Source organism: Pocillopora damicornis, chromosome 6 (assembly GCF_964200805.1).
Source record: "Pocillopora damicornis chromosome 6, jaPocDami1.2, whole genome shotgun sequence".
Classification (NCBI taxonomy): domain Eukaryota; kingdom Metazoa; phylum Cnidaria; class Anthozoa; order Scleractinia; family Pocilloporidae; genus Pocillopora; species Pocillopora damicornis.
The window spans coordinates 172,575-198,033 of record NC_142675.1 but is presented as its reverse complement, the minus strand read 5'-3'; the positions used below and the strand labels follow the sequence as shown (position 1 = coordinate 198,033).

At 39.0% G+C, this 25,459-nt stretch overlaps 1 protein-coding gene across 14 annotated transcripts; it reads right to left on the bottom strand.

Moving 5' to 3' along the window:
- Window positions 1-708: 708 nt before the first annotated feature.
- Window positions 709-24,227, bottom strand: LOC113686348 (protein turtle homolog B). 14 transcript variants are annotated; one of them, XM_027203958.2, is made up of 15 exons: window positions 24,061-24,218; window positions 21,845-22,031; window positions 19,243-19,287; window positions 18,072-18,174; window positions 16,246-16,310; window positions 15,118-15,483; window positions 11,546-11,827; window positions 8,380-8,667; window positions 7,958-8,233; window positions 7,608-7,874; window positions 7,210-7,530; window positions 6,625-6,924; window positions 6,224-6,364; window positions 5,849-5,897; window positions 709-4,054 (listed from the first exon to the last, which is right to left on the bottom strand). In XM_027203958.2, exons 5-15 carry the CDS (start codon window positions 16,295-16,297, stop codon window positions 2,008-2,010), a joined length of 4,389 nt encoding a protein of 1,462 aa, XP_027059759.2. In that variant the 5' UTR covers window positions 16,298-16,310; window positions 18,072-18,174; window positions 19,243-19,287; window positions 21,845-22,031; window positions 24,061-24,218; the 3' UTR covers window positions 709-2,007. The 14 variants fall into 14 exon arrangements, with proteins under 14 accessions (XP_027059759.2, XP_089065534.1, XP_089065532.1 ...); XM_089209408.1 differs by lacking the exon at window positions 11,546-11,827 and having other exon boundaries at window positions 24,061-24,227; XM_089209406.1 differs by lacking the exons at window positions 21,845-22,031; window positions 24,061-24,218 and adding an exon at window positions 20,583-20,690.
- Window positions 24,228-25,459: the final 1,232 nt, after the last annotated feature.

Below are 25,459 nucleotides of genomic sequence, written 5' to 3'. Positions count from 1 at the left end.
GATTTGGAGTGGAGAGCAATGCTTAAAAAATGCGGAAAACTAAGACACCGACATTCTGTACAAGTAGATGGCATGGACGCTCAGGAAAGGTCACTTAGCGGCCTGGGCTCTATCATGGGTGAGATAAGGAACAACACTACTGTTCAGGCTGAGTGGAAAAACATTCTGCTATTCCAGTTTGTCAATTGACTCGCGTTCAATTGACTTAAAATTGGTAAAATGCAATGTTTATCAGGCAAGCGACAACAAATTTGAAGGTGGTAAAGGAACGCAAAAACGAACGCAAAAGAGATTAACGCAAATTCCTCTCACAAATTAATTTGTTGTAGTCTGGATAAAACAAAACCACTAGGAATGAAGTGGCTAAAAATTTTTCAGTCTGGGTCTCATATTTTCGAGCAGAAGTCTCGCAGTCTTGGTTTTTTAAATTCGCCATTCCTTAAATATACAGCTTTCGAGCAGGCTCTCATTTTGAGCGCTACAAGACATGCATTTCTCCGTCGCAGGGAAGATTTAAAGCGAGTCAAGGAGAGGTTTTCCAAGGTCTGGCGTTAATTATCAGTGCTAGATCCCCTACAGACCTCTCGAAGGCTAGCGTAGCCCAAGGCTTCGTGCTTTCCAGTGGGCGAAGAAACGCTCGTGCTGAGGCGCTAATCACGTGGCTCTGTCACAAAGGTGACGTGATTGATAAGTTGCTCAGTAATGGTACAATTATAAAATAACTCTTTTATTTTATTCAGGTTTGCAGCTGACTTGGTAACATTACATCTTTATTTTAGCGTTTTGTTTTGTGATTGTTTCTTGTCGGAAATCATCTCATACGTTCCTATCCTATTTGCGTTTCGTAAACCAGCTGAAAGCACCGAATGCAACTACCTCATCGAAATTTTTAAGATCAACCGGTTTAGTATCCTAAAGATATCTACAGAAAGTGGCGCTTCCCTTTAAAAAACTGGAACAATATAATTTAAATCTTAAAATCTTCACTTAGCATATAAAACTAGCAAATTGTTTCTCTTACTATTTAGATAAACTGTTTATAAATGTTGAAGCCGTTGTTACTATCTTACACTGATTATCAGCGTATCATCTTTGTTCATTTGATACATTAATGACTTGAATTTCCATTGTTTTAAAAATCAACCTTGATCATCTGTGGACAATTACTCAACAACCAACCAAACTTAAACAAATGAATATCATGTCCGGTTCAGCGAAATGACTTCTGCTTGGTAAAAAAAATTGCTTTAAGCACTTTAGCATAAAATAACTCAGCAAGAATAACAGAACTGTTAATGTATATAAACTTCACACAAATTATCCAAAAAGTTGTTTACCAAAGTTTTACACAATCATTGAAAGTCGACAACTCTTGTAAGCTCGAAATTATTCGATTATTTTTCTGTACAATGTATGGAATGAACACTTGCTTTTGCAGTTACAAACGTCAGTGGAGCCAGACACGAAAGATTTCCATGAGGAAAAGATTTCGATACTGAAAAAGTCTAGCCGATAATGGATCACATGCTTACTCTGAAACATACTAAAAGAAAATACGACTTAAATGGCCTGTTAAGTATATCCAAACAGACTATTAAACAATTGCTTCAAACTTCGCAATAAATAAAGATTGGAGTTAGGAATTCACCCGAACATCAACTTTTAAAAATTTTCAGAGCATAACTGCGTTTTAGCGGGAGCTTTATTAAAATTTACCCCATCATTCCGCTGTATCTTGCGAACGTCGCTGGCATTGGATCTGAATCTTGCAAAGGTCACCGGGATTTGATCTGAATCTTGCAAAGGTCGCCGGGAGAGCATCAGGATAAACTGTCCACGACTTTGCTCGAGTTGTGGTAAAAACAAATCTAGGCGCGTGCCTCCAAACTCGAGATAAACCCTCACCTGGCACGCGTAACGTCATCCAGACACAAAGATCTTATCACACCCTTTTTTTCGGAGAGGTGTAGTGTGAACTCAGTCAGGAATTTCAATCCTCCAGTTCCGTTACAGATCCCACGATCGATACACATGACTGCCGCTGGCCCTAACATTTTGCAGTTTCTTGTTGGTCTTATACTCCTCCATTAGCTTGGAACACCGCTGATCTTTCTCTGCGTCGCTCAACTGATCAACTTTGTATTTCTTTGGAGACAGTTCAGGGGAATAATTCAGAAGTTCTGTATTGGACAGTTTTTCCATTTCTTTGAGGCTTTCTCTACTGGAATCACTGCCGTCCAAGTTAACACCCATCTCTTGCTGTAACATCATAAGATCTTCGTAGACTTTTGGATCATATGATGCTCCTTCCGTATCTAACTCCTCCATTTCACTCGATGAAGGATCCAACTCATATGGATCTCCATGTGGAGAAAGCCGCTTACCTCTCAAACGCCTTTGCGCGTGCGCTTTTGAGTAATCCTCAGGTCTTATCCGATCAGGATTGTCGTAACTATCCCGAGAAGACGCGTAACCACTCGACGCTCGGTCTGTGGAAGTTCGGTCGCTTGAGCGGGATGATCGTTTTGAAGTATCTCTGGGTGATTCAATGCTGTTTGTTTCGCTGGATGATACAATCACTGAGCAAATCCCACTTGACGCGTTTGAAGAAGATCTAGAAACTCTGTGTCTTTCCTGGAAGAAAGGATCACACAATTTAAGCTGGTCCATTGAATTTGCTGGCTCAATGGGATTTATGTTTAAATCTGTAACAGAGGGAGGCTTCTTCTCCTTATAAACAGGCGGCGAAGGTTTCTTTGATCTATCGCGACTTCCTGAATTCCCACGTTCATCGGAAGACGACTCCGAATCAACTGATTTTAGATTTGCTACCGCGCGTGGAAGTGCACCTACGTCAGATTGACGGTTGTTGGCTGCACCACTCGGCTGACTTTCGTAAAGCTTCTGGCCGATTTCACGGTCACTTTCAGTCTCCGACAGTGACACCATAGAAATTGCCGGAGACACGCTATTTTCCGAGTCCGTATAGATTGGAGGTACTGAGGGTCTGTCCTTCTTTGAGTGTTTGTCGTAAGGTTCGCCAGCAAATAAAGATTCCCCCCAACCTTTTAACTGATCAGTAAAGGAAAGTCTCTGAGAGTCAGACCTTTCTAAATGAAGGTAAGATGACTCATGCTCAGTGAGTTTCCTTCCCAGTGATGACGTGCTATTGACCTCTCGTCCTTTCTGCTTTGGATACTTTAGCCCCTCATCCGATTCGTCCTCTTCATCACACGTGCACCGGAGCTTTGAATCAGAATCCTGTTCCGAAATCGGCCGAAGCTTTCCTTCGTATAACGAATGAGGTCTGTGTCGTCTCCCTTTTCTTCCTCGTACCAAGGAATCTCCCGAGTCAGAATCCGAACCCTTTCCATCGCTGTTGTTGTTTGAATCTTGTCTTCTGGTGAAAACTGCTGGAGTCGACCAATGATGGGGCTGTCTTCTCCCAAGTGGTGCGCCACCTCGAGGGATATCCCCGCCCCGCGGGATTTCTTCTTGTATGGGTTGAAAGCGCGGGTTACGGAGCATGCTAACTTCTAACTTCTTCTCTGGTAAACTGCTGTTAGAACCAAATTTCTGCCTAGCGTGAGCCTTAGATCCTAACTGTTCATATGAAGCCTTTCGTCCAAATCCGGGAGGAGATATTTGAATAGAATCCCGCGATCCTATGTCGGGCTGCCTACAGAATTGATCGTACGAATCCCGTACCTCGCGGGATGCGGGCTTTGCTAAGGTACAGTCATACCAGCCTGACTGGCCGTCCCGAGTCTCCAAGTCACCAAAGTAATGAACTTTCTCCGAATCCTCAGAAGCTGTTGGCGATTGAGGCGGTGATGCGCTCATTACTAGCTTGGCATAACGTAACATGTCTCCGCTGTACCGACCGTCATGACCCGATAAGATCAGGTCTTCTTCTCGTTTCATCTTTGCATATTTATCGTCGTCTCTTCCTTCATTATCATCGGGAATAAATCGGACAGTTTCGGGACGCAACTTAATTTCAGCATCAAGGAAGTCGTCCTCGGAATCTTCGGGTTCAAAAGCTTCACTTGTGCTGTAAAGAGAAAAAAGGAGTACAATGTTTCTAACGGACTGAAAATAATGTCAAGATATTATAAAACAGGTCATAAAATATTAACTACATCGGTTAGATCTTAAAACCTTTCAATGACGCAAACACGGTACACAACTTCACAAAACTTCAAAGAACATATCAAGTTACCAAACACTTCACATAAAAGTCTTCAAATTTCCCCTTTCTCATATCGTTCAATTGGTGAGTGGGTTTTGGGTTTTGCATGTATCATGCAAATTGTTTGCACTATGGATTCTCGGCTAAAACGTAAAATTAACAGTTTAAAAAAAATATTTCAGCATTTATACTGAAAAAGAGTAATCTCAAAATATGAATAAGTGACAGAAGAAACCTCTGTTCGTTCGGAAATTTGGTGAATAATCAACCCTTTGATGAATATAAATGAGCCAGGGCAGTCCAATCGTGAACATCATACTGGCTGTACTAAGGAGTTTGGAATGAAACTTACAAATTAACTTGTCACTGATGTGAACTAAACGACTGTCAGACTAATAGGAGAGATTGAATCCAGTCGGCTTTTTCGAGATTATTTCAGGCATTGTTGCATGGCTACAGATAAAACTGCTAGAAATCATTCCGGCACCGAAAAGACTATTACAGGTATACTTTGTAAATTTAAAACAAAATTACAATCGCTTTTCTACTCTAATGGGTCATTACACAGAAAAAGCCATCGGTGATTAATTTTGAGAATTGACGATGAACAAGGCGTCCAGCTATCACTTCATTCAACCAGAAATTCATTGAGTTCTTGGGTACAAATATTTTTTCTTGTTCTTAAGTGAAAAATACAGAATGACACTACCAACAGAACGCAAATCTTAACTTTACAATGTTTTTATAATTAATACGATCAGAAATTCACGCCAAGAAAACAAAACAGTAAAAAAACAGGCGAATTATGATCTAACTAAGTTACCTCAATAAATTTCCCATCACGACCTCAGAAACTCTTCGAAATTTAACAATTGAACGAGTAATCGATCCCGAAACAGAAACTCCTCAAATAGTTATAATTATTGCATGACTAGGTCGTCTTTCTGTTTTAATAAATTTATCATGCCTGTCCCTGGCTTGGAAACCAACAAAGCTATCAAGTGAATGACACCTGTCATAAATTTGACAAAGATGACTTTCTAGTCGGCATTAATTATAAAAAAGGAGTGAAAGCGATTGAATCGAGTCTAATTTACATACCAGCCACAATAATTGTTTTACAGGTGAATAATGTACGTTAGCATTGGCAAGAATTACAACATATCGAATCTTTCCTCAACTACAAAAAAATAGCGATCGTGGAAAATAATCGCCAATTTCGTCAACTGTCTTGAGATCAAATTTATTGTAGTGCCTTTCGAATTTCAAATATCTATATTTTTATCTCCAGGCTATGCCGATGAGAATTTGCCAAGAAATTCAAAGAGATCAACTTGTCACGATAATGTAACTTAGAGACGCGCTGTGTGAACGGTTGGGCTTTTGAAAAGAAGGGTACTGACTAATTCAATGATAAAGTACTGCGGTTCGACAACAAGAGTTTTCAAATGGGAAAATGCAGTTCTAAAATTTTTCTTTGTCAATGTGATGCAGTTAATAAACTAGCTCTTGATGAGCCAATCATAATACGGAACAAACCACAGTTTGATATATAGTCGTCTTCTTATTTATCTATTTACTTGATAATCTTTTTTAGGCCACGGTCCCATAGGGTTTGTATTCATAGCAGTAAATAAACAATTTGTAGAAATGTACCTGTTTGGAAGAATGAAATGAACTTTCTTGTCCCCGGATTTATTTATGTCTGAAAGAGAAATGAGAAATTAACAAACGTCTAAATCCTTACCGGACTTTTTTTTACAAAAAGAATCATTTAAAAACCTTATAGCAGATCATCCACAATACCCTAAAGACGCTAATATAAATATGAGGCGTGAATCAGGGCTCAGCGGCCTTACAGATTCGCGGTTCAGACTCTGGAACCATATAACCAAGCACAGCCAATCAGAAACCAAGTTTCCCCTAAGGCTACATCGTCATTCACTATTTATTAAGAAAAGAGCTGATTGGTGTATGAAGTGTGCTGTGGCTTGCACCTTTTAATGAAGAGGACATTAGAATTCAACTTACGGTGTTTTCTGGATTTCTTCCTGTGAATGAAGCAGAAACAAACTAAGCCGAGAAGGAAAAGACCAACGATGGCTCCAAGGACTCCAGCTACGATGGGAACAACGTCATCGTCACTGGAACGTTTGTCGATGACTGGAGAACCTAAAACATCAGATGATGACAAACTTCATCAGAAAAAACGACTGAAAAAATGAAAAACAATTTCACAGACCTAGACCCGGCGAAAAGGCGTCGGAAATCTACAATCACCGAAAGAATTGAAAAGCTTAACCTTCAAGATTGCACTGTAAAATCTTCACCCAGGCTTCTTATTGGCTACCGAACATGGTAGTTTTAAAATGAGAACTCTACTTCGCCATTCTCGTGAGAATTTATGGCCAAAATAATGATTTAGAGCTCACCAAGTTTATAAGTCTTGGACACATAAGCAGCCTCACTAAACTCGTTCGCACCAAATGCAAAAACACGGAAGTCGTAGCTCTTTCCAGCTTCTATTTTTTCTGCGTTGAACAAGTACTTTCTGCGATCCGTTGGGACAGCAGCATCTGCCATACGCCAAGAGGATGATCCATTTCCTTCACTGTACTCCACGACAAACTTCTCCACAATCGGCCGACCAGGTACAGCTGAGTAGGACCATATGACCCAGTATCCATCCTTAGTGATGTTAACAACAACATTCTGAGGAGCTAAAGGTTTCCCTGTTGGAAAAATAATAATAAATTACACATTTTGATTGATAAGATTGTTCCGCAGTTTAATCATCAAATTAGCACAAATACAATGAATGCAAATTCGTCAATAAATTTGTAAATCATGAGGTCATTACGGAGAAACAGAAGGGTAAGTTACACTCAAGATGTAAATTTTAATTTACAACAAATGTACCCCTTAAGAAGCAAGCGACTACAAATTGCAGTGTATCATTTCAACTGGCAGGAATTGTGTGGAACATGGTCTCACAGAAACTGGGTTAGTGACCTTACCTGGTTTGTCAGGCGTTCGATTTATGACTGGAGGAACGCCTTTGGCTTCCACAATATCACTGAAGTCCCCAGCCCCTTCTCGGTTGATTCCTCTGATGCTGAATAAGTAAGGGTGCTCCGGCTGGAGGTCTGAGATCTGGTATGACGTCACGCTAGCTGGTAGAGTAGGTGACTTGAGCCATTCATAATCATTATCAGTGGTAAGTCGGTGCCAGACTTCCAGCCTTTGGGGATATCCACCATCGTACCCAGGCCGCCATGTTATCATGGCCGTCGCGTCGTTGAACTGAACGCTTATTATCGTGGGTTTGCTGGGAGTGGCTGTAAAATAACACAAAATTAACGCGATTAAGGCATCTATTTCTCAAACATTGGACAAATTACAGTGTGCGACTTACAAATGACGGCTATAGTTGTGGAATGTTTAGCCTGTCCATCAGCTGATGTAGCAATACACGTGTACACCCCATAATCATCTTTCTGGATGCCTTTTATCTCTAGCTTGCCCCCCTGTCTGACCGTACGGCCATCTGGGAAAGGTTCTCCTTCGCGTTCCCACTTTAACGTGGGAGTAGAATCAGAAGTAGCTTCACAGACCAGTGTGACGTCATCATCCACTCTGAGCGTCATGATACTTGGAGGTGCAACTATAAACTTTGGAACAACTGCGATAAAATAGAGACAGGAAAAACATCAGATTCTAGGCGAGAGCAGCTTTGTTGTCAAAGCGAATTGTAGGAATTCTTACCTTTTAGGACAAGCCTTGTTATTTTTGTTTCTCCTGGCCCCACTTTGTTATAGGGAGTGCAAGCGTATTCCCCCGCGTCTGTGCGTCGAACATCTTGTATCAGTAACGAACCCTTTTCCAGCACAACAAACCTTGAACGTGATCGCAGGTCTTCACCGAGTCGCGTCCAGTTTGTAAAAGAAGTGCTCGGGTTTCCAACGGAGATACACGGCAACCGGGCATCAGAGCCCTCGGGTACTGCCACGGTGTCCTGCATTTCGACAACCGTAGGGGTATCTGAGATAAATGAGATAGAATCGAAAGTCATCAAAGTATCTGGTTAATCAAATATTCATCTTGAATCAACAAACAGACCCAGACCAGCTGCTTGATAAAAAAAAATAATAAATTAAGTGAGCAAAGTTACTTCATCCATTGCTTACATTGAACATCCAAGAGTATTTTGGCCCCAGGGTAGGTAACCAGGCCACTTGAGTCAAATGTTTTCGCAGTGCACTGGTACACACCGGAATCGGTTTTGCGGGTTGATTTGATAAACAAGGCACCGGAAGCAATGACTGTGGCCCGTGTGTCTGATGCAGCATCTGCACCATCTTTAGTCCAACTGTATATGACGTTTTCACTCGGCAGGTTTGTATCAGTGAGACAGTCAAGGACCGCTGGATATTTTTCAACCACTGTTTTTCGACGAGATGGTAAACCAACTTTCCCTGAAACATAAACAGCGAAGGGAAGCAAAGCAAGATCAAATTGTGTTTTATGTAACAACGGGATGTTTTCAAGTGTGCTGGTGAAGACATCCTTGGCGTGCAGTGTCAACAACCAATTCATGTATGAATGGAAAAGCGTGAATGAAAAAATATAAGAGCGTGGATCACGTTACTTCAGGTTACTGGGAAGCAAAAGAACAGACTGTGTTTAATTAGCTTTCGTGAATGATCGTCTTGGATGAAACGATAAATCACAAGACTTGTGGGAACTTTTGAACACATAATTTTAGAAAGGTATGCTAAGCTCACTACCGTCCAGCTAACGATAAATAACGAGAACATGGGAAATTTTGGCAAAAATGCCTACGACTCTTTCAGACGGATACCAGTAACACGAAACTGTATCAAACAGAGATTAAAATCTCCAGCACGCGACCTCTCATCGACCTTTTAAAGTTATTTGAAACAGAACGTTCCATTCAAGAACTCGTAGAAATATAGAATATTAAAGATTTATGAAACTGACTCCTTGCTACCTTAAGACTGATTCGTTCAGAATGAGCAGAATTGGAGCTGGAGATTCTCAAACGAAAGCAATAGACGAGAAGGCAATGTTACATATAAGCCTGTGATTAGCGGGTAGACAACAACACTTGAGGCTTGATGTGTTACCAGAGATATAGTGTTTTCAGGTGAGCTGTTGCATTTAGACTCCTGTCTCCTTTGGTAGAGGATGCCGCTTACTATTTCAACGCACAATGATGTTCAAATATCTTCTGATCGGTCCATACTAAGATGATCTTCCGCTCCTCAGTCGCAGAAACTCATTTAACCTCTCGACCAACGCAACTCATTGAGGGATCAAGACAGCTACTGAGTGCATCAGTGGTTGATCATTGAACGTGCATTATTATCATACCTTGAGCTAGCACTGCTGAGCTACACATCCCCACTATCAACACGATATTAAGCATCCCAACACAGTCTGTTCCTTTCGCTTTAAAACCAGTCATGCAGGAGAACTTATCGGGGTTGTTTTCTGTTCAGCAAGCTTTGCGTGTAAAACAACCCACTTTCCCCAAGTGTATCGAGTTACACTGCACTAAAAGATTCCTGTTGTCTGATCGGAGAAATGTCAACAACTTTCCATAAAATCTGCCTTTAAGCCTTTCGACGAACCAATGGCAACTCACTCGTTAATGATATTAATCACAACAAATTCACATTTAGGATACTTAGTCTGTAAGAGCACTATTCAGAGCATCGTTTTCAAATTTCTAGGCTGAACACTTTGTAGGAAGCCCTGAGTGCGTGGGTTAGGTTATCTTTTGACGGATCTACAGCATTTCCGCTCAAATCTATCTTAGGAAATGCCGGAAGAGGATGAGCGAGTAAAAATAATGACTCACACCACAAAAGTACGTGTTGTTAACTCAAGTCTAATATTTGGTTTAAAAACATAAAAGGTATTGCAATGGAGCCAAAAAGGAATGATTGGAAAAGATATAAAATATCGCCAAGATTGTTTTGAACTCGTAAGAGGGCCCCTGGGAAAAATGGAATGTTGCCATGAAAAAATCTCAATACCTAGGTGAGGTGAAGGCATGAAATATGTAGAGAGACAGGATGAGATTCTTGAACTTCTAGGGAAGTTCGTGTCAGGCTCTGTGGTAAGGTTTCCACTACAAATTTTCCCGAAAGTTTTGTTTGTTATTTTGTTTTTCTTTAATTTATAGAACCCGAGCACTAAATTATCCACACTTAATAGGTTCCTAATAACAAGAAAAGTAATACAACATTGAACCTAAAGTGTTGGGATCGTAAACACTTGCCAATATTAAAATTTGCATTTTTAAAGCGACAATTATGTGAACCCCACTTCAATGATACGCTTATTAATCATCAGCTGGGTGATTTAAATGTTTGGTAACCAAAAATTCGTTCTCACGCGAGAATACGTGCTCAAACCTACATGAAGCGGAATGAACTGGAACAAAAATAGGAAGGAAGAAAGTAAGTTTTAAAAAGGACACTTGTCTTCTGGACGGATTTAATCGAGACCTAAGTATGACAAAGCAGTGGTGCAGATTATCGTTTACTGAAGTGTAACTGAGACACCGGATGAAGCGGTGTAGGTCTCGTGAGGGAAGCACAAAATTTTCCTTAATTGGCAAGGATACTGAAAATAGTTTATGTGCCAGCTAAAAACGTCTTCGATATCTCACGTGTCAGAAATCTGTTTCAACATCTCTGAATATTGTACAACTTTGACCATTTCGATCCCACAAAACCTTTTAACATTCTTCAAATTCACATCAATATAGTGTGAAGCTCACAGTTTAATAGGTTGAAGCGAAATAAAACAGCTCCTCAGATTTCCTTGAGTATATCATGTTAGCTATCAAGAAATTATTTGTACTTAAGTTGGGGCAAAAGTTAGATAGGTTACTTTAACGACCAGAACTGAGTAATAAAATTGCAACAACATAAAACACAATAAAAGCTCGAAAGAATTGTGTAACACGCGTCAGGTAACAAGTGAAGACATACAAAGAACTACCCAAACTGCAGGAAAGAGTACCGTGGGTTAGTAATGTCAGCAAATTAAGCACAATTTCCAAGTTTGTTTTTCTTCCTTTTCATTTTTCATGAAAAGCAAGACTAACTGGGAAAAATTTCTTGGGTTCTTTTGAGAAATCTGTTCATGAATTAAGATGCCCTTTTCAGCAATATGGAGAGTTACAATTGTCAAAAGGCGATGCAAGCAACACATAAACAAAAGTTAGAAGGAAGTACGTTTCGCGGTGGTGTTCAAATGATGGTTGTATATACACAGTGCTGTGATGAATTTGTAGACAACAAAAAAATCGGTTCTTACGCTTAATGGTAACTTCAAACACGTGATGAAGTTGCCCAACAGAATTAGCCGATGAGCACTGATATCGACCGCTGTCATCAGGCACAACAGTTGTCACTGTGAGCCGACTTCCGGGGAAGACAGAGGCGCGTTCGAATGGTATAGGTGCCCCGTGTTTAAACCACTCCACTTCCGGTTCCGGAGTACCCCCAACCAAGCAGAGCAGAGTCAACGAATCGCTCTCGTTAGCAATTATTTTGTCCAGCGGTTTCTTTAAGAAGAAAGGAGGGACCGACAAAGGGGCTGATAAACCGTGAAAGAGAAAAGCCGAAATATTAATGGTTATCATAAGACTTAAAGAATGAATTAGTTAATTATCAGCTTAAATATAGGATTACGTTATCGTTATAAGACGGTAATGAGGTAAATAAGTACAAGGCTTTTAAATTTAAGAATAACGGGGAGAAAAACATTAGGATGATTTAAAACACTTATGGCAAAAATTTTAAGTTACAACTACCAAGTTAATTAAAGTTATTGATCACACGCTGTATTAGGGATTAAAATGTGTCACAGCATTAACCCACATAGGAAAGCGGAATTTTTAACGTGAACAAAATTGGTCAACAACTATGAAACCCGGGTGCCTTAGGAAGTTTGAGGTCAGATTTTTTTGTTTTCGCATATGTAGTCAACATAATGATTTAAAGCATTTGTGTGTTGCAGAAACTCTGGTTAATTTTCAGCACTCCCGGGACTGTTTGCTTTTTCATTGTAAACTAATTGACATGCTAAACAAGTTTATTTATCTTGGCATGGGAATTGTTTGCCTCAGACGGACGTTTACAAAACAACGAGGTGCCGTCTCAGAATAAATGAAAACAGACCAGATTTGGTTTTGGAGACTCGACAAACGAGAGAGATTTTAGCTATAAGAAAGTAAACTAAATCTCAGAGCTATATCAACTTGTACAAAAGACAAGACCTCCACTGTTATTAGTTTCCTGTGCAGTGTCGGCAGTGATCGATGCTTCTGTTTGTTCATGGCTTTAAAGAAGGATTCAATGATTTAAATTTGGACATCTTAGCCATAATTAAATTTCCCGATCGGTTGGGTCCATTCGGCCGAAACTCAGTGCACTGCATTGCAAAGTTACGTATCGTGAATCTTGTCCTTTCCCTTGCGTGTTCATATATTGACCAAATTATTTTTAACCTGACAGTTTTTCAAAAGACTTGCTTTTCAAAGGATAAATCAACTGACCACCCGTGAATTCTCTCCTCCAAGCTGACAGCTCATGGCACCTTAATCACACAAGCACGTTTTGTTGCCATGGCAATTACAAGGGGGCTTACAATGTTTTTGAAATAAACGTCAGTCGGTTTGCTCTTTTATTTGAACAAACAAAAACGTTATTAGATCTTGAAAATGAACTCTTGCATTTCCTGAGTCTAAGTTAATGCTTTTACGAACAAAGTTTCGCGAAATATGCTTTGGATATCGACCGTGTTCACCTCATCACATAGGTAAATACAACAAAGTGAAAATCGTTTCCAAACGAAATATGGAATAAAGAAAAGTTAATTGGGATAATATGAATTCCAAAGGCGCAACGTAACTTCTTGTGGAGTGAAAGGAAAACATCGGATGTGACAAGCAAAGACTTACTGTCAAAATGTCGGTAGTTGGGTCAATAACTGGTAAAACCTTTTCAAACAGAGGATATTAAATTGCACGCACTATTTGCTTGTGCGGGAAAGTTTTTCTCTAAAGCAGGGCGATAGATTGGTAATCGGTCTGTTTCTCGCGGTCAAAAAGAATACTTTGCCCCGAATAAATCCAGTTGTAGTTTAGTCCTATTGTTCGCTGTTTTTCATTTCTTACACCAGTTGAATTAGAATTGAGTCGGCTGCAAGTAACGTTAGTTTACATCCAACTGAAATTGTACAGTTCAAAGAAAGGTGACGAAAAATGTTTGCAGTTTAGTGTTATTAAAACTTTTTTCAAATACATTCGAATAAAACTGGAAATTATTTTGAGTAGTTCTTAACTTTCAATAATCAAACTTCACTTGAGATAGCAAGCCACTTTTCAACCTGAAAAGAAAGTTGCAACGTTCTTCCACGATAAAACCGACTCAAAGGCTTGTGTTACATTCTTTTCGCTGTATTCTTTTCCACACAAAGCGGGTGAGAAAGTCTTATGGAAAGGGGTTTAATAGTACTCTCCATTTTAAAGTTAAGTCGTGAATGGTTTTAATCTAACTTGCCTTAAAGTTGTCACCTGCAGAGGGGATAAAGTTTAAACTTAATTCTTAATATTTCTTACAGACGTTGAATATTTTGCTGGCCAAACTATAAGGCTTTGTCGGTCTAACATAGTAATTATGTCCTTATATCGTAATACCCCAGCGTTCTAAAATCACAATGCACATTCAATCAGTAGGGATTAGGAAGGCGCCTCACAAACACGAAGCTTAGAATCTGAGATTAAACCGTCAGTACTGGTTATTTATTCAAAATTGCAGCGGAGACGGCGTAGAAAAATTCTGTTTAATGAATTACAACGAAATTTTCTAGTTCAGTCGGGGGTCGAAACGCTTGGTTACTCAAGCGTCTTTTAACTTCAAAGTTTTACAATAGAAACTTTTTACTCCGAATTGTTCACACTGGTGTAAAGAGATTCAAACCGACGCGTAAACGTAAAGTTTCAAAGCCGTTTTAATCTCAGAAGACAGGTTTTGAGTTTCTTCTAACGGGATATGGTAAAAAAAAAAAAAAAAAAAAAAAAAAAAAAAAAAATAGGATTTCTTCCACGCTGATTTAAAACTCTGAGTTTTTAACATCAAAACCTGATGTCACTGCTATTTTATGCCGCCTCAATGAAAAATGATAATTTAATTAATTGGGTAGAAATGACATTTCCTTTGGGTGGGAGCGCTACACGAACAAAAGTTTTTTTAAGACACTCAGGAATTTTAACCACCATGAATATATTCACCAAGCGTTTTCAAAGAAACATTGTGAAATTACTGTCATATTAACAGACGAAAATTTGTAGTGAGGCGGTTCGGGAAATCGTCATTACTTGATGGAGACTTCAAATCAATAAATCCAAACATTAGAAGGAAAAGAAACCTTGACGAGACGAATTAAGCTGTTCACTAATAAAGAGTCTCCTGGTGAGGGATTTTATGACGTGACTACTAGAAACAGATTCAAAACAATGGCGGAACAAGACACCGCACGATTCCTCCTCCAAGCAAAGCACGTCTCGCTCAGCGGGTTGCTAAGAATCGGAAACGTGTCCTGTGCGTGTCACGCAGAACTTAAACCGATAAAGTTACAATTCTACTGAGAATTAATATCCTCATGTTTGAGAAGAGACAGGCTACGCTCCTTGACATTAATGTCGACAGTTCAATTACATTTTAGTGTACAAGATTTCTGATAAATAAAGGTAGAACCAAATCATAAGGTATCGTTACAACCGGATGAACAATGTAAAGCACCTGTTCGCTAATATCCACTCCCGTCCCAAAGACGTCATACACATTACTTTACTCCTGTACAATACAAGTGGGTCAACTTACCAATGACTTTGAGAACGACCCATCTTCCATGAGTTATGATCGTACTTTCAGATCCAGATTGCATCGTTCTACACCGGTATATTCCCGCATCAGTATCCTTTGCTCCCGAAAGCAAAATTGCAGAAGTATTGATCATGTGAACACGGCGAGAATAGCGCGAATCAATGTGAGGTTTGAAGCTCATGAACTTCATAAAAATTGGACTTTTCGATCCGTTCTTTCGCCATTCTATGAGGTCCGGCGATCGATCTGCGTCTACAGCATCGCACGGTAAAATCGCGTCCGATCCTAGCTTTACTACGATTTCTAATGGAGGAGTTTTCCCCCCACCCGGATCAGTATTCGATGAACTTCCCTGAGCCAAGCCTTGAGGAAGAAGGAAAATAAACAATGTTAACTTCATAGTAATCAGCGAACGACTGGTTATAAATGCGATCGTTTGAAACATGCCATCAACAATGTCGCAAATAATCGCTTTGATCGCTTCTTGAACTGATTACAGAAAGCTCTGACTTTCACGTGTTGAAAAGCGTTGTTTAATTACTCAGCTGTGTGTGGGTGACTATAGTTACGGGACAGGGAAGAGTCAGGATGGTGACGCCATTTAACTCAGCGGGCCCTGATGCAACAAACGTTCGAGTTATTTACAAGCGATCTATAGGCCTGCAGAGAGTTCGCAACAAATCAGGGGTTACAAGAATCAATCATCTTAAGAGCTCTCATATTCTAGGATGACGGGCGACGAAAGTACAACTTTAGATTACTACCGCGATAATGTTTAGAGCGTTCAGCGAATTTAAGAAATCTTCCATCGAAATAAATGGTGCGTAGTTGGACAACAATTGTTGCCGAATGACATTATGTCCGCGATTGAAATCGCTACGATTCTGCACAAAAACATCATCCACATTAAACACTGACCCCAGATTGTAAAGTTCTTGGAGTGTAGTGGATCGTTCATCGTTGATTTAAGCGCAATACGTGCTGAAATTACTGGTTTGTTGTGTTTACGGATTTCAAACAGTAATATTGAGCATACAGGAGATCGCTGGCTTGTTTTATGCTTGGATATTTTCAGCGACTATTCGGCAAAAGTGTGATAATTGTAAGAATATTTTGCAAACTTACCTCTTTGAAACATCAAGAAAAAGCAACCGATCAACAGGAAACACCAAAGCATGACGCTATCAAACCTACAAGAATAAGACCATAAAAATCCGTGTTGTTAATCTACCGCGATTCTAGTGAAATTCCCTCCACAAGCCGCTGATTCTCTGAGGCAATATTTCTCTATCCCTTCACGCATTCTTGTAAAAACAACAGTGAAACAAAGGCGCTCTTAATGGGACATACACGACCGAAATGGACATTTTCAATCAATAAATTGACCAAAATGGAACGGACTAAGATAACAATGGAAACGCAAAAGTGTCAGGCGACAGCCAATCAGATCACAAGCTGATTTTCAAGTTGACAAGTAAATTGATGAATTGACACCAAACCGCATCAAACGTGCGCGTACTTTGCGCGGAGTAAAGTGGTTTTTGCGTGGACACTCGTGGAACATTAGCAACCGGTGGCAAGAGATTTTTTTATTCAAGCCTTAGAACAGTATATAGGCAGAAATAATGGTGTGTAATAGTGCAAATTTTAAGGTTAAAGAAAACCGGAAGCGGCGGCGACCGATGAAAACCATTGTACCAATAATGTAAGAGAAATAATTACCATTGCAATGTGCCGCAATTGTAATCAATCGGTTATAGCTCTGAAGCTAATAACTAAAAACATATCTAAAATATAGAATATCTGAAAAATCGTGGCTGACTTAGATAATCGCCACTGAAATAGAATTTTGCATTGGAAATCAATTTTTCAACTACTGATCGAAAGTGTCTTGAATCATCAGCACTGATTGCGTTCTATAAAAATATTTGTCACCACAAATAGTTCCTTTCCCTCCACTAATGTCATAATTTGTGACGTCAGACGTCTAAATAACAATATTACGAACCCAGGAAGGAAAGACACCTTTCGTTAACTCTAGGAAAAAATGCCAAACTTTCAACAATAATTGAAAGGAAAACATGAAATCAATCCCTGTATCACAATTAAAATAACTTCCAGATTTAGAAACACTGACGTCTCCGTACAATAGAAAGAGAATAAGCAACGACTGATAAAAATTTCACACGTGTGAGACGTTACACCTCGGTTACACCTCTGGAGAAACAAAGGAAACTACATTCTAACGCCCTGTGGTATGACAGGAACATTAGTAATGTTTACCCTTGACACTTATTCCAAAGATTTTTTTTTTCGCATTTGCATCCTTTTACCTCAGGTGATTGATATAATAAGGTTTTTGTTTCCTGGCCTCTCAGGAAAATGTCTGTGGTTCTAAGAAGTATTTTTCATCTTGCACACAGGCGTTTTATTCACTGCTGTATCAGAGGCGGTCGTTCTCTTTCTCCGACCAAATAATTGTGGTTAGTTCAATCAGTTCAGTGTAGTTTTACCAGCAGGAATCTCTTCCGTTGGCCTCACGCACCCGCTTTACAAGAATTGGCAGAACAGCGTGCGGACAAGTTTATGAAGGCCAGTTAAACGTGACACCACATGCACAGAACTAGAAGCACGAGACAAGTTATAAAAGAGGGAGAGTCTCGTGAATCAGCAGATCATATTCATTTTTAGGTACCATAGTTCGTGTATTAAATGGTTCTCAAAGTGGTTCTCTTTATATCTGAAAGATCTTTTTAAAAACATATTTGCGCCGTTACTTGGTGTTGACGGTTCACAGCCGCCCGAAAATCGCGCGCGCTGAACGCGCGTGGAGTTTACAAGCGAGCTGATAATTTTCGCTGGTTCTTGTTTTGATAAGTTCGTGGTGACTCCACTCCTAAGAAAAACAATTTGAAAAATAAAAACAAAGCAAAAAGCAAGGATGAACTTACACAGATTGGATTACAGTGGAGAATTTTGCCGTTTTTCACAAACTCTTCAAACTTTTTGAATCCAGTGATCTTTGTGCCGCTTTCAAAGAAGATTTCGGATTATCTGAATTGACGGAAAGAAAGACATGATTAAAATGCTACATGTCTCCGTCCCTCATTTGAAAATAGAAAAATATAGACAATATAATACAGATAATATAAGACAGTCATGTAGCCATTTCAACCAGACTGACCAAAATCAGCCGGAAATGACGTCAATGCATGGACATTTTGCTTCTAAAACCGTAACCTAGTAATCATTAAACGATCAATAGCAATTAAATTCTCCGCAGTTATTCTAAATTTCTTTATTAGAAGAGTTTGCCTTTACGTAGTCATTACCATTGAACCTTTACTCTTATTTCAGTTTCTCGCCGTCCAGAAGAGTAAAGGATTTGAGTGATCCTTCTTAGAAAGATAAGAGGATCAAGTAAATACTTCACATTTTAAATACACAAGTACTTGTGGGTTTTCACTAACTCTTCAATCTTCTACCAAACACAAACACAATAAAACAACATATTTAGAAAAAAAACCGACTATGAACCTCCATGGTCTCATTAGCTTCCCACAACCACTGCTCAACCAATTGATATCTTTGCCCCCCAAATATCACAGTGTGAAGCCATATTAAGTGTTTTTAAAATTTAGGTTTTCCCAAGTTTTTGTATGAGAAACATGCGTTGTGATAACAATTTTTTTTCTGGCTTTCTTTAACCTCTCTAGAATCTTAATCTGCTAAAAAATGGACTGTGATTCTGTATAGGGTTCTTCGTTTCGTATGAGACTCACGTGGTCCAACGGAAGATCAGTTGGTCCCGAAGCCGGGAAGCCCACATTCCATTATCTCAATAATTTTTGAAACTTTCATCATCACCAGCTGTTCTCATCATGACATGATAGTGAATATTTCGAGATTTGAAATATTTGTACACCGTCAGCAAAATCTTTGAAGAAATTCACACACTAAGTGAAAATTGAGAATTGTTCGCTATACAGATCCATAATGTGATGCGATCGTATTCTCCCGTAAAAGGTTATTTTTACTTGCCTCATTTTACATAAACGAAATACTGGAATTAAAAAGCAGCTAAAGAAATGAGAATCAAACAATATATTTATATATTCCTACCTTGATCCCAAAACGAACAGAATATCTCGTCATCTCAGTAAAATCCTGCAGAAACAAAAGCGATGTGGACAAGACAAGGGTTAGCCTACATGTATATGGTTTAAACTGACCACCTTCAACATTACTCATTTCAAAAATATACTTCACATGTGGTTCTCAAATGTTACAGGACATTTCTCTGTTTTACCCACGCTACAAACAGCCCAACCAGCAGAAACGAAAATTCAAAAAAGTAGGTCGTATCTGCCGAGGAATTATGAGCGAAAAGAAACTATAACTTGCCAAATAAAACATTAAAACAGAAAATACGCAGTATATAGAATCACTGGCGGGAGAGATATATCAAGAAATGTGCACAGCGTGATGTCAATTTCATTCAGCCGAGACACAGCTCATAAATATGACAAATGGACGCAGTAGACAAATATATAGATATATCCAGGAGTTACAAAAACCTCTTTCAAGTGAACTATCATTACTCTGTTGAATTTTCACGAAACATGCGCTTTATGAAGCTTTGAGCGGAATGAAGGTCGAAATCCACATGATTAGAAAAATGAATTTAAACCGAACTAAAACCAGGGTATAAATATTTCATTCAATAAACTATTTTTGTTTCTCAACTGCCTTTCAGGCCTGCAATACATACTTGTCGATCAGTATTTCACCGTGTGTTTAATTACTGCCCACTGGATTTAAAAATGTGTTATCATGAACAAATGAACATCTAATACATCTGACATCGTTTTTTTGCAACTATTTCACCTTAAAAATGAAAATTAAACGGACGTCAAAGAGAATGTGAAAGTTTTTTTTGACACGAGCACATGTTTTTGTAGGTTGCTGCCAGTTTCAGCAGAAGAGCCGGACGACAAATTCCTTGAGCTGACATCTTCATCTAAGAAGATGGATGCAATTCTGTATTGAACGGTCATAGTTTGATCATTAATTTTGTTTTTTAAGATTACACTGGAGCAAAAACTATTATTAAGTCATAAGTTCCTATATCATTGTTTCTTTCTACACACAGATAAGAACATGAAGTGACTAATTTGAAATCATTAATATCGTAAAGATCGCAAAACGTTTCAGCTCTCAACTGAAGAGAACAACAAATGTTTCATTGCATTAAATAAAAAATTAGAAGAAAATGTGTTATTTGATTACTAAGTCTTAATATTGTTTTATATCTTAATACAATGTGTAAGTATTGCACCCACTCACGGCTCAGTCATATCATACCATCGCTCTGACGAAGGGCTAACGCTCGAAACGTCAGCTTTTTTACCCTTTACGGTGGCTAATTTACGTTTTTAACCCAGTTGTTAACACTAAATTACCTGCTATCAGTCATATCATAGTTTATGATTTCCTAAATTCACGTGGGAAGACTGCAATAAAACGGTGCTGTTTCAATTTCAACACAGTCTGTGTTGACAGATTCTGATCAGATTCAAGGTAAAGAGATTTGTTTCCCTGACCATACTTTTGTTGTCACCTGATCCTGCACTGATGATTGTTTACTGACACGAAATAAAGAAACAAAGAACGCCAGGCTGTAGCTACTTCTACTTGGAAGCTGTCAATCATCTCATCTCCCGCAGCACAGTAGCACTGCCGGCCCAAAGTTATGTTGTCTTTTCATTTCCAAGTGCTTAGAATAGTGATCACATGTTTGTCATTCTGATCAGAGAAAGCATGCGAATATTTTCTTGCTCCTAACTGGTCGATTAGGAAAACTGCTAACACTGTTAACGAAAGTGGGAGCAAATTTCTTGCGGTTTCTGGATTTTGAGTAGTGTAAAAGTAAAGCGCATTTTTAGAATGATTAAATCTTCTTACGGTAAAGATATAGATTTAAAAGAAGACGCAATATCATTGCCAACCTGGGCCTCGCGTGTAGCGTTCGGGATCACGGGTCAAGAAAGGATATCTCGGGACGCCTCGCGTGGAGGACCACCAACTGGTACTAATAATTATTTTAACTGCCAACCTAGGCCTCGCGTGAAGCATTCGGGATCACGGGCCGAGAAAGGTTATCTCGAGACACCAAGCGTGGAGGACTACCAACTGCTTCTAATAATTATTTTAACTGTCAACTTAGGCCTCGCGAATAGCATTCGAGATCACGGGTCAAGAAAGGTTATCTCGGGACACCTCGCGTGAAGGACCACCAACTGCTATGTCTGACTTGAGCCTATTGTATTCAAAGTATTTACTCTTAGGTTTCTCATTTGTTTTGTTATTATTTCTATGATCAGAGCCTTTTCATTGAAACAATCTGGGTTTAATTCATAAAGCTAATAATCTTGCCTCTGAAGGTTTCACGGTCTTTATACCTAGACAAATAGCACTGAATATTATCCAGCACATTTACTTTTCTCCATGTGTTTCACTCGGTAACTGAGTCTCTTAACAAAAACCATACGCTTCTTGATAAGATATAAGATTGTAGCGCGTGATACGATTTACTGAGCATGTTTCAGGATCAGAGCCAGTGTTTTCAAAACCTTTCAGCGCGACAACTGATCACTTCAAAAGTAAGATTTACTGTACATGAAACATCAACAGAAATTACTGTAATTCAATTAATTGAACGTACCTTAATTGCGTGAAAAGGAGAGCTATTCCAACGACGAGACTTGAATATTCAAACGATTGCTGGGATTGCTTTGTTAACGCCTGCCGTCAGTCAGAGACACAACAATGAACCACACAGAGGGAGGAAACTTGAAGTGTCATTAGTCATCGTCTCACAAACGGCATGCGGTTTCTCGTGATGGAGAATTCTGAATTGTAAAGAGGAACAAAAAAACTGTCAAAACTAGAAAAGAAAAAAACCATGAAAAAAGTAAAAGCTTTTGAAAGGGTTAAAATGGTTTAGTCACCAGGGCCACTTGCACGATTGCAACTCAATGAGTTACAACTTTCACTCACACGGGCCTAGAAACTAGCCGTACACGATCCAACAATTATCAAGTTTATATAAATATATAGATTTCTTTTTGGATTACAGCAAGTAAAACTTCCTTTTATTATTTCATTTTGAATTGCGTGACCTCTTGATAGCGAGATGGTCTCAATGAAGGGAGAGGCAGCTTATCAAACCGGAAAAACCTTAAGATTAAATAAAGCCCGTCAACATCAAAAATATTAGTCACTATTAAAAATATCCTGTGAACAATTAACTTCCGGAGTGGATCACGGGTTATCTGTCAAACCTTGCCGGCCCAGACCAGTTTTTCGAGACGAATAAATAATGCAGCAAAACGTTACCTGGGTCAAAATTATCGAAGGACTGGAAGGTGGATTCGAGACATACTATATTTTTCAAGACCAACTTGAGATCGTGTGAGCAGTTTTTAAAATGCGAGAAGAGACTTAACTGTTCTTTAGTTCATCTTTTTTTTCTCAGTGAAGGGACATTTCAGTGATCAAGGTTTATCTTGTGCAAACCCAAGGCACCCTAGGAGACGAAAGTCTGTCCTGGGTCGTCTGGCCACAATGGAAAGAAGCCTGATTGTGGATAATCTTATCCCTTTGTGGTCTTTTATACTTTTTCTTTCTTTCCTTCTTTCTTTTTTACCTATTATTTACGATCATTATTTATTTTTATTTTTCTTTTATTTTTAATTTCTTACGTATTTTAATCACCTAGAGTTGAACGTTGCAATCTATTGTTCTTTTAATCATAAGATTTAACTCTTTATGTCTTGTGAGCAGTTTTGTTTCATAATACCGGCGTAAGTTATGACATGATAGCAAAAATACACGTTTTTGGGCCGTTTGAACAATGATCAAGAATAAAAGGGACACAATTTCACAGGTAAAAAGTTGACTGACGGAGAGCACAGCAGTGGACTGAGGGCGAATGAATCACAAACTTCTACAGGTGATCACAGGATTTTGAGTACCACTTGGTAAAAATAAGCACGTTATTTTTCAAGGCGCCACAAAATTGCTGAAGCTCATTAGACGAATGCAGCTTGTAGTCTTACATGTATTTATGTATTCCAAACTGCATTAGAAAAGTCAATATTTTTTCATGCCGCTAAAAAGCCTAGCCAAATGGCCTGTTACGAATTCTAGCAATGAATCAACTATTTCTGCACTATATTATTTCTCTTTTGCATCACATTCAGCAAAAACCACAATTCTCTCGGGCAGGCAATCAAACTGAAGAAAATAATTCGTGTATATTATTAGAGCTTTAATCAAATTGGTATTCGACGTAAAATGAACAAGGCACGGGTAGAGACAATTTGTAAGAATTTTATCCTCTGAGCATCAGGTAATACTCAAACAGGCTATCCTCAATAGAAGGCTTAAATTTTCTTTAGAAAGATAAGACACTAAGTTTGGCAGATTATCCTATAAATTCGGGTGATCAGTTCAAACAAAAGAAGAATAAAATTATGAACTCTGTATTAAATTATTCTACTCTGCAATTTAACAACAACTGGTTGAATATTTAATTAAAATTTAGAGGAAAAAGACAAGTCGATGACGAGAGCTAAGTTGTAAATTAAAGATATATTTTACATGAATAGAAATCTTGGGAATAAAAACCACGGCAAATAGCAAAGGTTTCACTTTCCTTGTTGGCTCTCGGTTGTTTAACACTTGAGTTAAATATTTTCTTGAACTGCGAATAGGGGACTTTCCAGAACTTTTCATTGGCATCGATTAAAGCATTTTAGGATTAAGCGTGTTCGTTAAATGGTTATTTGCGCTGTTTGCCTTTGCCATAAGCGTTATGGTTAAACTCACTTTAACCTATAAAATGGGAAAATTTCAAACACCTTTAAGTAAATGTACCTTGCATTCGGGGGGATGCCTCAAAAGTCGCACAATTGTATTTCACTCGTCAGGGCCAACTAACAGCAGTGATAAGGCATTGTTCCGCCTATAAAACTTTGCGGAAAGTGCTTCAGCATTGTTAGGAGTAAGAGGAAATACAGCTTTCGCTTCACGGCACTGAGCTCATTTCTAATTCAGGTTCAGAACATTAAAATCGTGACTTTGCTGTCATTCAACAAGCTGTTTTGAATTTTAATTTAGAGACAGACCCACGTATTCGTTAAGCTAATATTATTGGTGCGCAGCAATTCTAAATAAACCTTAGGTTTGAGAGGACTTTGTTTTACTTACGTTTTAAAAGTGCGCACCTTCACCGCTCCTGAGATAAAGCTCAACTACGAAGCTACTTCAAAACATTTCACTCACGTGGTAATTTTATTGTAATTGAAAAGAGAAAATGAGTGACTCATCCCCAAATTTTTCCATCTCACGAGGGGATGCGACGTAGGGAAAGAAAAATTAGTTAATTATTAGTTTTCTAGCTCTCTCTTGCTTCTCGGCCAAATAGGAGCGCAAGGGAGCTCTTATGCAATGATCCGAGCACAGACAATCTTGATGGTTTGATGTCCCTGGCTACATACACCAGCAGAAAACAATGTAAGTTGCAGTGGTCACTGCTTCAGAAGGCACCTTAGTCTTAAATACTTTTTTTTTTTGGTACAATTGAGATAAAAAATTTTGGTTGATAATTTCTCTATTAGTCACCAAGGGATTAGATTATTACGAGTAGCTCATCAATATCAATAGAATAAAAACAACTAATCTGGTTCGCCAAATTTTCCCCAGTGTCCTGAATATTACCAAAAAAGTGTGGGTGTTTGGATTTCTTAACAACAAAACTAAGGGCCTGTTTACATGGAGGTAGGGGACCCCGGGTAGGTGAGGTAACTCGCCTATCCATATAATTTCTAATTTTATTTTGATCACGTTTACATGATGGGTGGGGTGACCCGCCTAGGCGGGTTACCCGGTGTGCCAGGTAGGGTAACCCTCTCAGCCGGGATGACAATTTGCCATGTAAACGTGTCAAGGTGGGGTAACCCGCCTAGCCGGGGTCGCGTTCATGGTAAAAAAGCTCAAAAGCGAAACGTATTTTAAAACTTTGTACATTTCCTAGCCGTCTCACGGCAGAAATCACCAGAAACCGCAAGGAGTGTAAAATGTTCACGTTTCGGAATATTTAGCGTTGTAAATCGACCATATTTGGTTTCCCAAACTATTCCGTATAACGTATTAAGTCAACGGTTTCTCGCGAAACCAAACACCGCGCAACACAACGCGTGACGCTTTCATGAATAAATACATATGTGTCCGAGAATTAATCTTTCGTCTTTTTCGATATGTGAGCTTGGGACGC